Raw genomic sequence first — 12697 nt, 5'->3', positions numbered from 1 at the left:
AGAAAAATATACTTGCACACCAAACTTTGCAGAAAGGCAAGGGAAAAAACCCCAAAACAAATGGTACAAGTGAAATACTGGTGAAAAAGGCTAAGACTTCCTAAATTTCACCCAGGCTTTCCAGCTTATATGGTACACAAGTTAACAAATATGCCTGCTATCCGTTTAGGAGAAGCGGAAGCTGACAACTTTTCATGCACGTAAGAAAAAAAATACAGATGCTCATTATTTTTCATTTAGTATCTACATTTTCATAATGGACAAAAATTGTCTGATGATGACTGCAGAATATTCACTCACATATATTCATTAGGATTTGGAAATTAACTTTTACTTACAGAATGAATGAGTGGGCCTAAAACAATCCCGCTGTCAACACATCTGCCCGTCACAACAATATCAGCTCCAAGGTCTAGAGCTCTGCTTATTGGTCTTGCACTAAAAATGATAAAACACAGCAGTAAGTACTTTCATCTTTTAAAGCATCATTTAAAAAACAGTTCCCTAACACAAGTTAAAAACCACTTAAAAATTGCATAAGAAATCAATAAAAAATCTACTTCAGCAACCAATCTATTGTTAGGTATGTACATCAAGAGTATTTTAAACAGTAGTCATCAGGGCACTATCAAATTCAGATACCTATATAACATAAATGGAGCACTTCTCTTTATTCAAGAAAGTTTCTATGGACATTAAGTGCAGAGTGGGATATTTTTATCATCAATCACAGAAAAGAGTGTTTTTCAGAGATTCATTAAACATTTAATTTTTAGATGAGTGTATAAAGATGAACATCCTTCAGCGATAAAGCCTGGTGACTCAGTCCTTCAATTTAAACCTATCAGGTCAATTATCTAAGTGATTTAAGAACTTGCAATACTGCCTAACTTCAAGAGCACTGTGCAAGAACAGGGTCATCAACTGGAAGAGATGCATGTGACCACTGTCTCATTTCTTGGTCCTTTCCCTTTACTAGACCCGATTAACATTGATTCATCTGAAGTGGATGGTGACAATGAAAATGCAACTTCACAAAGAGGTAGCTGGAAATACACCTGCACTCACAGACTTATGGAAACCCTAAGCATCATCAAGGAAGGAAGGGAGACCTTTCAAAGCAAGTGACTTGAAAAACTGATTTCCAAAATTTCAAGAGTACAAAGCCTGACACAGAGTTCAGCGCAAGGGAACCTCCTACATCAATGACTACATATCCCAGTACTTAAATTCCCTGTTTGCATTTCTCTAGTGACAACACAGCAAACTACTCCATTCTGCAACAGAATACTCAGCATATGAAAAAGCATTTTTGGAATTGTTATAATTGAACTAACACTGTTTTGGCTCCAATTAAAACCTGGTAATTCACAGATGGTGTATTGCTAAGAAGTCATAACTTACAAGGTTGTAACTGTAACTTACAAGTTACAAACAAATTTTTTCCTGGCTGCCTGAATAATTCAAAGGTGAGCCTCATCTATTAAGCAGTTCTAACTGCAAAGCAAAACAAATTCCTGTATTCAATGTGTTAAAATCAGTTGTTCATAATAAAGACACCTTGCTAAAATAACTCACCCAAGATACACACTCATGCTGTGAATATTCTCTGGAAATTGCTTGCCACTCTCTAAATCGGTGATACCAGCTCCTTTTAAGTTCTCTTTCTGTTAGAAAACAAGCAGAACACACAAGCAATGAGTATTTTAAAATTTCTACTGTACACCTCTCATTAGTATCAAACAATAGATCCACTTCACAGCAACTCTAAGCCAAGTATAATTATTAAAAGTATTACCAATACCAAGCAGTTGAATGGCTAAAAGCCTTAGACAGACTTTAACCACAAATTTTGCAGTACGCAGAAAATTAAGGTAGTCTTCAAAAAATGTAATGTTCATTTATATGTGACCAACAACAATGAACTGGTGCATTTCCTAGCCTTTAAACGGTCTTTAATTGCTGTAGGACTAAATAAACCAAACCCTGCCATCAGAAATGTATCTGCCACAGCTACAATGGTGTCATGGCCAGAGAACAAGGTTAATCCTGCAGCTTCACAGGGTACTTAGAACAAACTGTGTTTCCAGAAAAGTAGGGGCGAGGGGAGGGTGTGTTTTTGACCATGAATTAGGCATTAGCTTGGCAATCCAGTGGATTAAGGGGACAGTGAATGCATAGACACAACATCCATGTAAACTAAATACTAATTTACAGGTGGGATCTGTAGTGTGGGAAAAAAGCCAAACTTCCACTCTGAAATAATTTGGTATTCTAAATTAATGACTGAAATCCTCCAAACCACAAGTAACATTTACCACGTTTCATGTACCAACAGCAGAAGTTGTCTGTAGACCATAAAAGCTGTGTCTTTGTTTCTGTAGGTCATGTATGGGCAACAGCATAGAACACAATGCATTTCAGATCAGACATGTCCATAACAAGCTCACATAACACCCAGTGTTGTACCAGTAATGAAATTCTGGCCCACAGACAGTAATTTCAGCGGGGCAGAAGTTTCTTAAAAGAAAGTCCAAGCACCACACAACTTGCAAATAAAGACTCTTACTTGACAATCTTCCACATTCAAGAGCATGCAAGAGGTAACAGATCCTATGCAGATAAATAATTTTCCAAGTACAGGCAGGGATTTTACCACAGTGCAAACCTCTCCTCTCAACTACTATTGTGTACAAACTCTTTTCCCAGTAGCTTTTCAGGTATGGCCAACATTTTTTTGCAGATTTCACAGATAAAGCATAATTCTCCAAGTAAAAAAAAAATCCCATTTATTTAATAATATTTTTTAATACTTAAACTTCAGTCCTCTTACTCAACATTACCTTATTGGCTGTAAACTAATTACTTAAAACCAGAAAACCAGCTATCTATAAACAAAATAACATCAGGAAGTGCCTGTAAACCACTAAAAAAGCTAGAAGGGATAAACATTTGAATGTGTGGTAGCTACACCATGTTCAGAAGAATTAAAAGGCATAATTATCTAGTTTAGACAGAAGCATAAATAACAGTATATAATAGCTTCTCCTGAAGAGCAGGCAGACCTTACAGCAGATTCACATTTTGCTTCAAAAAGCTAAACAGAAGATCCACAAGCTTATAAAATTCACCCCCACTATATACCAAACAGCAGATGTCCCAAGAATTATATTTATGCATTAAAAAACCTGAAAGACAATGAAGAACAACGCTTCTGATAGTAGAAGACTACTGCAGAAAGACACACAAGGTTCCTATGGGACAGTAAATGCCACCTTCATACTACAGACTTGGGCTACTAAAACTTAAAACAAAGTGAAATACCTCACTCATCAGATCATCTCCAGCAACAACAGCTATTTTCAAATCAACATCTGCTTTCTTTGCCACCTCCTGAAGGGCAGCTGCACAAGCAAGTGGATTAACTCCACCAGCATTACTGATGACACGAACACCTAACAGAAAAAAAAAAAGGCAAATAAAGTTCGGCAGCATCAATAATCCATCACCTGTACTTTAAAAAGTCTGCTGGAACAGAAGCAAGGTATCAACTTCACGAGGTAATAGACATTCAGTCAAGCAAAATACAAAAACCACATTAAAACAAGAACCACATTTAACCTGTGAAAGGATCAGAATAAGCCAGGACAAAATTGTTTAGAGAAAAATAACTGCTATAGATGCTTTTCACCTATCCTTTATGAATGGAAGAAGTAAGTGACCAGAAAGAGACACATTATGAGGCAGACAGCAGGATCAAACACCTCTGACAGGAACAATAATAGACATTGTGAAGCTTTACTAATGTAAACAAAGAAAAAAAGAGTGGAAAATCATATTGTAGAACTATGTGGGAATTTTGAAAAGCTTAAATTACCTTGAAAACATCTAGATCTCACATTTTGAAAAATATCTGTAAAGCAATCTGCCATTCACAAACTGAAGTTACAGTAAGACAGGCATGGAAAGATACATATGTATTTACAATTGTAACAAATATCTCAACCCAATTTCACCATCAGGCCTGTACCTGGCATCAATTAGAATGTGATTTTTCATAGAATTTTAGAATAGTTTGAATTAAAAGGATCTTAGAGATCACCTAGTTCCAAGTCCCCTGCTATGGGCAAGGTTATTCACGGCTCCACCTGTCCTGGCCTTGAACACTTCCAGGGATGGGGCACTCACAACTTCTCCGGAAAACCTGCTCCAGTGCCCCGCCACCCTCACAGTAAAGAATTTCTTCCTAGCATCCAATCTAAAATTACCCCATTCCCCCTTCTCCTATCACTACATATCCTTATAAAAAGTCTCTTGCAAACCCCCTTTAGGTACTGTAAGATCTTCCCAGAGCCTTCTCTTCTCCAGACTGAAGAGCCCCAACTCTGTCAGCCTGCTGTCATAAGCAGGTGTACAGAAATAACACACAAACTCATGCAAGGAGTAGCATACCTTTCCTGTGAATATCTTTTATATAGGGAGCCATGGCAGTGGAGACAAAATCCGGAGTGTAACCTAAAACCTGAAATAATAAAGAGCTGTAACCATTTCTTACAGGTAGGTCAACCCAACCCCTCCCCTTGGTTAACACAGAAGAACTACCTCTCAAATAATAGCATCGTTCGAGTAACACGATGGGAAACGACATCACTTTCACTAGATGAAACTGAACAGATGCAAATAAACACATGCGAATAAAAAGTACACTTAAGAAACCGTATCCCCGTAACCAGCTATGTCTTGAACAGGTTTCGGGCGCGATCTGGGCTGAAGGAGAGCTCGGGAGGTCGCGAAGTACCGCAGCGCGCCCGCCCCGGCCAAGCCCAGCACGCCGGGGCCGGACACCGGCGCTACTTACGGGAGACCGGGCCCTGGCGGCCGTCAGCAGCGACATGGTGATCTCGGAGAGGTAATCGAAGACGAGGAAATCCAGCTTCCCTCCGTAGAGCAGCTGCGGCACTGGCGGGGCAGGCAAGAAGGCACCATCAGCTCGGGGCACCCCCGCTCGCCCCCACCCCCGGTGCCGGCCCCGCCCGGGCGTGCGGCGGCGGCCCCGGCCCGGCCGCTTGCGCAACCGCAGCGCCAGCAGCGCGGCGCAGCTCATGGTGGCGGCGGCGGGAGCGCGGGCACCGCCCCGGCTGCGGCCGCTAACACGGGGCCGGGGAGGAGCTGCGGAGGCGATTGGGAAAAGGGGCGGGAGAAAGTCTATAAACCCCGGGAGCGCGGGGGAGAGCGGTGGGCGGGTGCAGCGGTGTACGCATAGCGCCGGTCAGCTGCCGGGCAGTGATGGGTCCGGGCCGGGTGTGTCCGAACGGGGCTCTCCGGCTCGGGCTGTGCCAGCCCCATGCTGGACACGGGGCGGTGGCGGGGCTGTCGCATCCCCGGGGAGCTGCGGCTCCCGAAGCGTGCGGCGGAGGGCCGGGGAAAGCCTGGACAGGGAAAGAAACCCCGTCATGAGACTCGGGATAACGTCAGAAGCGTCACATCGTCCCGTTATGGAATCCTTATAAACCTTTTCCTCCTCGGCTAAAAACAAAATGTGTTTATTGAAGAATAAGACTTTCTGTGTGGGAGTGCACATCTCTGTTCTGGCATAAAGCGTTTCTCAGGTCCTGGACTGAATTTCCAGTCTCTGGACGTGATGAAAGCGTCACCAAGCCAGGAAATTCCCTCGTATATGAGGAGGAAGGATTTCCTGGTCCTGGTGTCTGAGCTGGAGGGCTGTCTCTGGATATCTCCACAGAGATCGTGTACAGGTGCTCCAGAGCGAGTCCTCCGTGTCTGGCCTCAGCGAGGACTGTGCCGGAGCCAGTCTTGTGTGCTACTCTGACACAACAACAGCCTGGCCTTCCTTAGCAAGTACACTTCTATTCCAAGTGGGTTTGAATCACATCTTGCAAATGATACAATAATAAAATTGGGAGTCTTTGCAAGAGTGATGAAAAATAAAACGTTTGGTGTAACACAATGCAAAGTGTGTGATGATGATGAGAGGGGGCTTTACTGATGTAAAAAGTAGCTGTGTTGAAAATAAATAAGTACTTCTGGAAATTGTTGATAAGACTTCCAGTTAGGCTATTTTCAAATTGTGAATAGAAATAATGCAGTTGAGTGAAGATAGGAAATAGTCATGTTCTCATCTCAGGATTTGGTTCCTTATTTAGCGAGTTACAATGTTTTCCTATTGCAAAGAAGGGCTGTAAAGCACCATTTTATGTTCTCAGTGCCTGAGTGATGAACAACTCCTGTCCTAATCTATTAAAGAGGCAGAACCAAGGAGGTAATAAGAAAGAAAATTTTGTTCCCTATACAGACTTTTATTATTACACTATGAAAGTATTTCATTATTATGTTGAAAATTTTCAGGTTTTGAGTCCCTATAAACTAATAAACATGCAAATAAGCACAGTAGGGGAGGAAAAATTTATGCATATTCAACTCTAGAGAGCTTTGTTCTAAAAGTATGTTTATTGTAGCTCCTTAAAGTCAACTTTGAAGCAAGAATCAGAAAGAACAGTCTCTGGTATAGCCATACAGACATAAAGACAGATGCTTTCTGTAAATAAACTTCAAAGTGTCTTGCACATGTGTTTTGATACGGAATGCATTGCAGTCAGATGCCAACATATTGCAGCGTGGCAGTAGACATGGCTAATCCTGTGCAACTCATGCAATCCTCTCAAATCCTGGGGTGAAATTCAAGCTCGCCTTGGCTGACAACATGCTGCAGTCTCACCTTCTGTGCGTGAACACATCCAGAATTAATGCCAATCCCTGATAAGCAGAATCACTGATAACCCATGGATGTAAGTCAAAGTTCTACTGGAATGGGCTGGGCCACGTTTTCATGCTGCAAAACTGAGCTCCAGGGCGTGAGGAGAGCTGGCTGCTGGGGCCAAGGGACCCAGAGGCCGGCAGGTGGCTGTGTTTCACCACTGTCTGCACCCTCCTCGCCTGCAAAAGCATCCCTGGCCCCAAAACCAGCCCCCTGCTCCTGCCAGCATCCTCTGCGCGATTCTGTCTCTCCGGATGAACCGGGCATTTTATCTATGTTAAGAAATACTCACATGCACATGTGTATGTTGGTGAAACAGTCTTGGAATCTAGAAGGCTTTATTCTTTTATCTACTCTCAACTATTTTCATAGCATTATCGATGCATGGGTGACTCCTGACGTGTGTGGAGAGAGAGAGAAAATAAGGCGTCTGACTCAATCATCAGAAGGCTAAATAATTACTTTATTATTCTATACTACATACATTGCATCTAAACTGAATCTGCCTTGTACTCACCCTTGTACACAACTGCACTCATTCCTCGACTCTCTTGTGACTGTCCAGACTCACACACACACTTGGCCCTGACAGGCCAAGGGAACAAAACATCTTCACTTTGGATGAACAATCCCTACATTGCATTCTACTTTTGTAGCCATGATATTTTATGAAAAATCCTTTCCTAGAATTTTTCCTAGCATGGATTTTGACAGCCACTGCTCATGGCTCGGAGAAAGGACTGGGTCTTGCTTTGTCAGAAACCATTTCAAGGTCCTTATGGAACCTTAAATACAATTTTATATGGATGTTGATGGCTGACAATTAATATATAACATATATTTAATATTAAGACATACCCATTAGTCAAATGCAAGGAAAGGGTTTAGGACTGTTTCCATTATTTGCAATGGTGCGGTGAAGTAATAAAGGGATCAAAGCCTGTATTCTGTTGGTTCCCACAGAGAATGTGTTTCTTACTAAATTTTTACTTGTCCATAAATAAGTAGACTATTTAATAAGTTTATTGAGAGTCCAGAAAAATAATCCATTTTTCTGAGAGAGTAATTTTACCTCTATACCCTCCATTTCACAAATTCTTTTATTAAAATTTACTGAATGTTCATTACCATCATCATTCCGTCCTGAGCAGTAATGATTAGCTCAGAGTCCATTATTTCATACATTAGGTTAGGATTGTTTGAATGAAAACACGGGAAAATTATATAGTGGTTCTTTTCCTGGTAGTCTTGGGAAGCAATGCTCTGTGATGGTCAAGTCATAATTTGAGATTTTTTTTTTGAGGTGAATTAAGAGATTTTAGGAACAGTTTATTGCTCTTTGAGGACATTAGATGGCACTGTGTGGTTGTCAGTAAAGCCCAAAAGAAACCACAATGAGTAACAAGCTTGTGTGGAATTCATAGACAGGAGGTGCTAGTAAAGGCTTGACTGTATTTGTGACCTGTGTAGGGGATTTGGGTCAACAATAAAACTCACATAATAGGAACCCATTGCTTAATGTAACATTTTTAAGAATAAGCCAGAATTCCTCCCATAATTTGTGAGAAGAAAGCAAAAGAAGCATCTTCTGGCTTTATTTTTTATGCCAGAGAAATAAGAAGACTACAGATTAAAAAAGAAGAAGAAAGAAGACTTTTTTTTTTCTGCTCATGGTTTACATATAGATAGATCTGAGCTTCTCTTTCCTTGAGTGACCCTAAATACTTATCTTTGCATTTAATCAGCTAATGCTATTTATGTTTCAAACATAAGCCTGTGCTTCTCTTCCTGTAAACAGATTCATGCACCAACATGGAGCACAGATAATATGTAAGAGAACTGTGGAATTCATTCTTCTACTTCCATCATCCTGAATTAATGGCATTCAAGCCTAATCCTGGAAGTCAAGGAGGACAATACAGAGTGCATTTTTCCAAAACAAATACACTTTCTATTACATTTCTAGGATTTTTCTGACAGTCAGGCTTCCTCTGGTTGCTTAAAAAAGTACAAACAAAGTATTTCCCAGGCCAGAGATTTATTATGAAATACATTACATTTTTGCTGTATTTTCTTTAATGTTATTGTAAATAAATTCCTGTCCAAACAAATAATATCAGCCTATATGTTTAATTATTGAAGTAGGCTCTGTTTAGTTTATTGAGGCTCTGTCCTCTCAACTAATTACAAAATACTCAGCAAATATTTGAATTTACTACTTATCTCATTCCCACAAATTAGTGCATCTCTCTGTTTAACAAATGAGTTCACTGTTCTTGCCCTCAAGGTAAAGCATACACTGCAATCTCTCTTCTGCAGACAGTCTGAATAGCAACCTTTTCTAAGGGAATCAACAGCTGGAAATGGTTTCTGCAGATCAGTAAAGGCAGAGAATTTACTATGTTGCATCAATTTCCTTAAATAAGGCACAAACAACTCAAAGCTCAATAATGATGTTTCACTTGGGGCTTTGTATTCGATTTTTAGAATTTCAAGGTATAATGTAGTGTACTACATGACTCAGAAAAACCTCAGCTATGACAAAATGATAGAATGAGTTATCTTCTGAATCATCTTGGTTCCATTCCTTAATATTACAGTCCTTTTTTTCAGATAAAAGAACACTCTTAATACCTTGAGATTTGAAAGAGGTTTAAATAAAATCTTTAATGCATTAAATTAAGTGAGCGGAACTAACTAAACAGAAACACCATAAGATTTTTCAAAAATAAGATAATAGCTCATTCAAATCATCAAATATCTGGCTTATGGATATGAGGTGTCTTCAGAAGTATTATGATGATGGAGTGTCTTATTTTTGATACTTTAATTTTACATATTTATTTAAATTTATTTGTAGTGATGATTTAAGTAAAAAAAGAACTATGTATTAAAGCAATAACTCTTGGTTATTCTTTGCAGAAAACAAAGTGTCTTTCATGATATTAAAAGTGCTGACATGAACAGTCACGAATCAATGTAACAGTCATGAATCAATGTAACTTCCATGTTTTGATTTAAGAAAATACATTAGCCTATAAGTATTAAAGAATACACTCTAAAATGCATATTCCCAGTGTGGAGGCAGCAAAATATCCCATAATTTCTTTCCAAAATAAAAGGTTCTGCCTGACATGAAGGACATACATTTCATACTGTTCTTCATTTAATTTTCAAGGAAACAACTATTTCCAGCCAGTATTTGAGCTGAAGCACAGCAAGTACCTGTGCTGGTGTCACAAATATAAAGACATTAAAGGCTCTCCCTTGCACAGCAACTGTTTTTTGTTGACTCATTTCACTTCAGGAAGGGTGAGGAAGAAATGTGCTGCACAGAGTGGACTATGCAATTGGAAAAAAAAAATGTTGTTGTTATTTACCTTTCACCCACATTTTGAAAATTGAAAGAGAAAGATAAGTTATAAAACTTGTTTTTTCATTTTCTCTTTAGTGCGCTTGGCTTTCTCACCCACCATTGCCATAGCTTCACTACCAGACAGCTTTTTAGTTGTTTCTAATTCTTATGCTAATTATCACACTTATTGGTTGACCTAGCAAAGGGGATTTTGCCCACTAATCTGTTTAGTAATGCAAGCAGGGTGATATATATTGGTGATGGATAGCAAAGCATTGTAGGGCACTTTTTTTCATAATTTGCCATTTGGTATTTTTAAATAGGAAAATTATCTTCTGGAGCATCTAAAAAAATGGAAGTTCATGTCAAGTCCACTGAACACTTTCAGTTAAATAGTAATAAAAGCCCATTGGAAATCTTAAAACTCATCGCTGAACATTTCTAAAATATTGTAGACTGATTTTTCAGGTTAGATTCTTAAGGCAAGTAAGTATAAGCTTAAAAAACAGATGTTTTTCCAAGGCAGCCATAAGGATATTCTGATATTCAGGAACTAATTTACGGACACAAACATGTTTCATCTAGTTTGTTTTTCTGATGAAAGGTTTTCTATGAATGATGGGCAGGTGTTGGCTAGTATCCCAGTGGCCGACAAAAAATACTAATCAATACTGAGTTGAAGAAAGCTCTTTCAAACAAATAATGATCTTTACTCTCCCATTAAAAATAAATTTCAGGAAAAGAGTACACTGAGTTTGAGAACTCTTCTTTCCACCTGTGCTACCACGTATTGTTCCTCATCTGTTACCAAACCAGCAAACAGACTTACTGGAAAGAACACACCGGCCAGAAAATCAACATGGCTAAATGAACCTGGCCATGTCTGAGGGACAATTAGGTCTCTAGCACACCAGTTTGGTAAGTGGGTCAGCTGTTTTGCAACCAGCACCCACCATGACAAAATGGTATGTAGGAGAGAAAAAATACCGCATAGGATATGGATTGCTTTCAACTTAATTAAAAGTAGGAATAAGATCATTCTAAGCAATGAAAGGTGAAATAACAGAAGAAAAGAAAAATAAGCAAATATGTTAAATGATTAATTATTCATGACCATGTAATCAGTAAAGCAAACAAAAATTTTCTGAGGTTTAAATATTTACATCTTCTGCTGAGAAGTACCACAGTTGTAACCACAAACACAGCTAAGCAACACTTATAATTGCAGTGTGCAAATATTTGGTAATCATTGAGGCAATGTTGAAAATTGACTCCTTCATGACTGTAAATATATACGGTGATAATTTTGTGTAACATAAGCATCTGACTGAAAATTCAGGTTTCCTATTCCTAACCCATTTGTAGGGATTGTGATCCTTTTGTTTTTCCTACCAATTAGACATTTACCTTGAACATTGAAACTATATTTATATAGTGTTATTATGTCATTATAGCCATTCTCATACTTAAGTTATAAAATCTTGGGGGTTTTAACTCAAGATGAACTAGGCTTTTACTGCTACAGTTCACTGTTGTCATCTTCTCTGATTCCTGAAATTCATGCCTAGGAACACAAGACAATTTTTTTTTTTCATTTTCTGCTACCACATAGTCTTCTGACAGAGTTTCAAGCCTATATGTACTACTTCTGGTGACAAAAGGGAAAGATGTGTTCTTTATTCTGTCAGAGGATGTGGGATACCTGAATTGTGCTACGTGGTTCACCTATTGCATCACGAACAGTACGTGCCCATCTGTACTCTGCAGTGTACATCTGTGTTCAAGCTGTTACTTAACAAAGTTCATACCAGCAACCTACTCATGCTATCTTGTCATATCTAAGGGAATCCTGCTGGTGCACAGCCTCTGGAATGGTATCTCTAGGACCCTGTGGACCCTTGTGTCATGAACTGCAAAGATGAAGCAAAGCAAGCTCGGTTCAGCGGTCATTTCCTCAGTCCATGTTAAAGTACCAGTGAAGCAACAGAAAAAAACACAACAGCAGATAGACTTCTACCCAGTCCTATTTACTTTGTTTTCACACTTTAGGAAACAGAAGTGACTCTGTAAAAGGTCGGACCAAGGTGGGACCAAGGTGGGACCATGTTCTATTTGTATCAGTAAGGTGAATGAGAGTGCATTCTGCACAGGCTTTTGAAGGTAGTTAATAGCAGATTTGGAAAGACAAACCTTTAGCATCGGTCATCCTTTGGGAAAGACTTTTGGCAGCCTGGCAACTAACTCACTGGTCATCAGTACAGTTACTGGAAAGCTGACTCTCCCAGGCACAATGCATCAGCCTCACTTTAAGTGCCACATCAGATTGATTCTTAGCATCTTAAACACTCACATTTCCTTCTGGCAATATGTGGGTGGATCTCTGAACATAATGGGAACCTTCTGTTTGACCCTATTTGACCAGATTAAAAGAGGATATACAGGTCACAAACTCTCCATTTTTTCAGGGCATAATTATATCTCATTTTCTAATAATCTGGTTTCTATACAGTGCTCTTTTTCCCATTTTTAAAATACCTATTATGCCATATTGAAACGTTGATCCTGCC

The 12697-nt window shown here is 39.3% G+C and overlaps 1 protein-coding gene across 1 annotated transcript in view; it reads right to left on the bottom strand.

Moving 5' to 3' along the window:
- The window catches only part of LOC120497875, a 57997-nt gene extending 52893 nt beyond the window's left edge, over nt 1-5104 (bottom strand). Inside the window, exons 1-5 of the mRNA XM_039699841.1 lie at nt 4859-5104; nt 4453-4522; nt 3325-3455; nt 1579-1667; nt 339-438 (exon numbers count right to left, since the gene is read on the bottom strand). Coding sequence (XP_039555775.1) covers nt 339-438; nt 1579-1667; nt 3325-3455; nt 4453-4522; nt 4859-5104 — 636 coding nt within the window. The remainder of the gene's footprint in view (nt 1-338; nt 439-1578; nt 1668-3324; nt 3456-4452; nt 4523-4858) is intronic.
- Between the last annotated feature and the right edge of the window lie 7593 nt (nt 5105-12697).

Source organism: Passer montanus, unplaced genomic scaffold (genome assembly GCF_014805655.1).
Source record: "Passer montanus isolate IOZ18808 unplaced genomic scaffold, ASM1480565v1 scaffold14, whole genome shotgun sequence".
NCBI lineage: Eukaryota > Metazoa > Chordata > Aves > Passeriformes > Passeridae > Passer > Passer montanus.
This window is presented reverse-complemented; position numbering and strand designations above follow the sequence as displayed.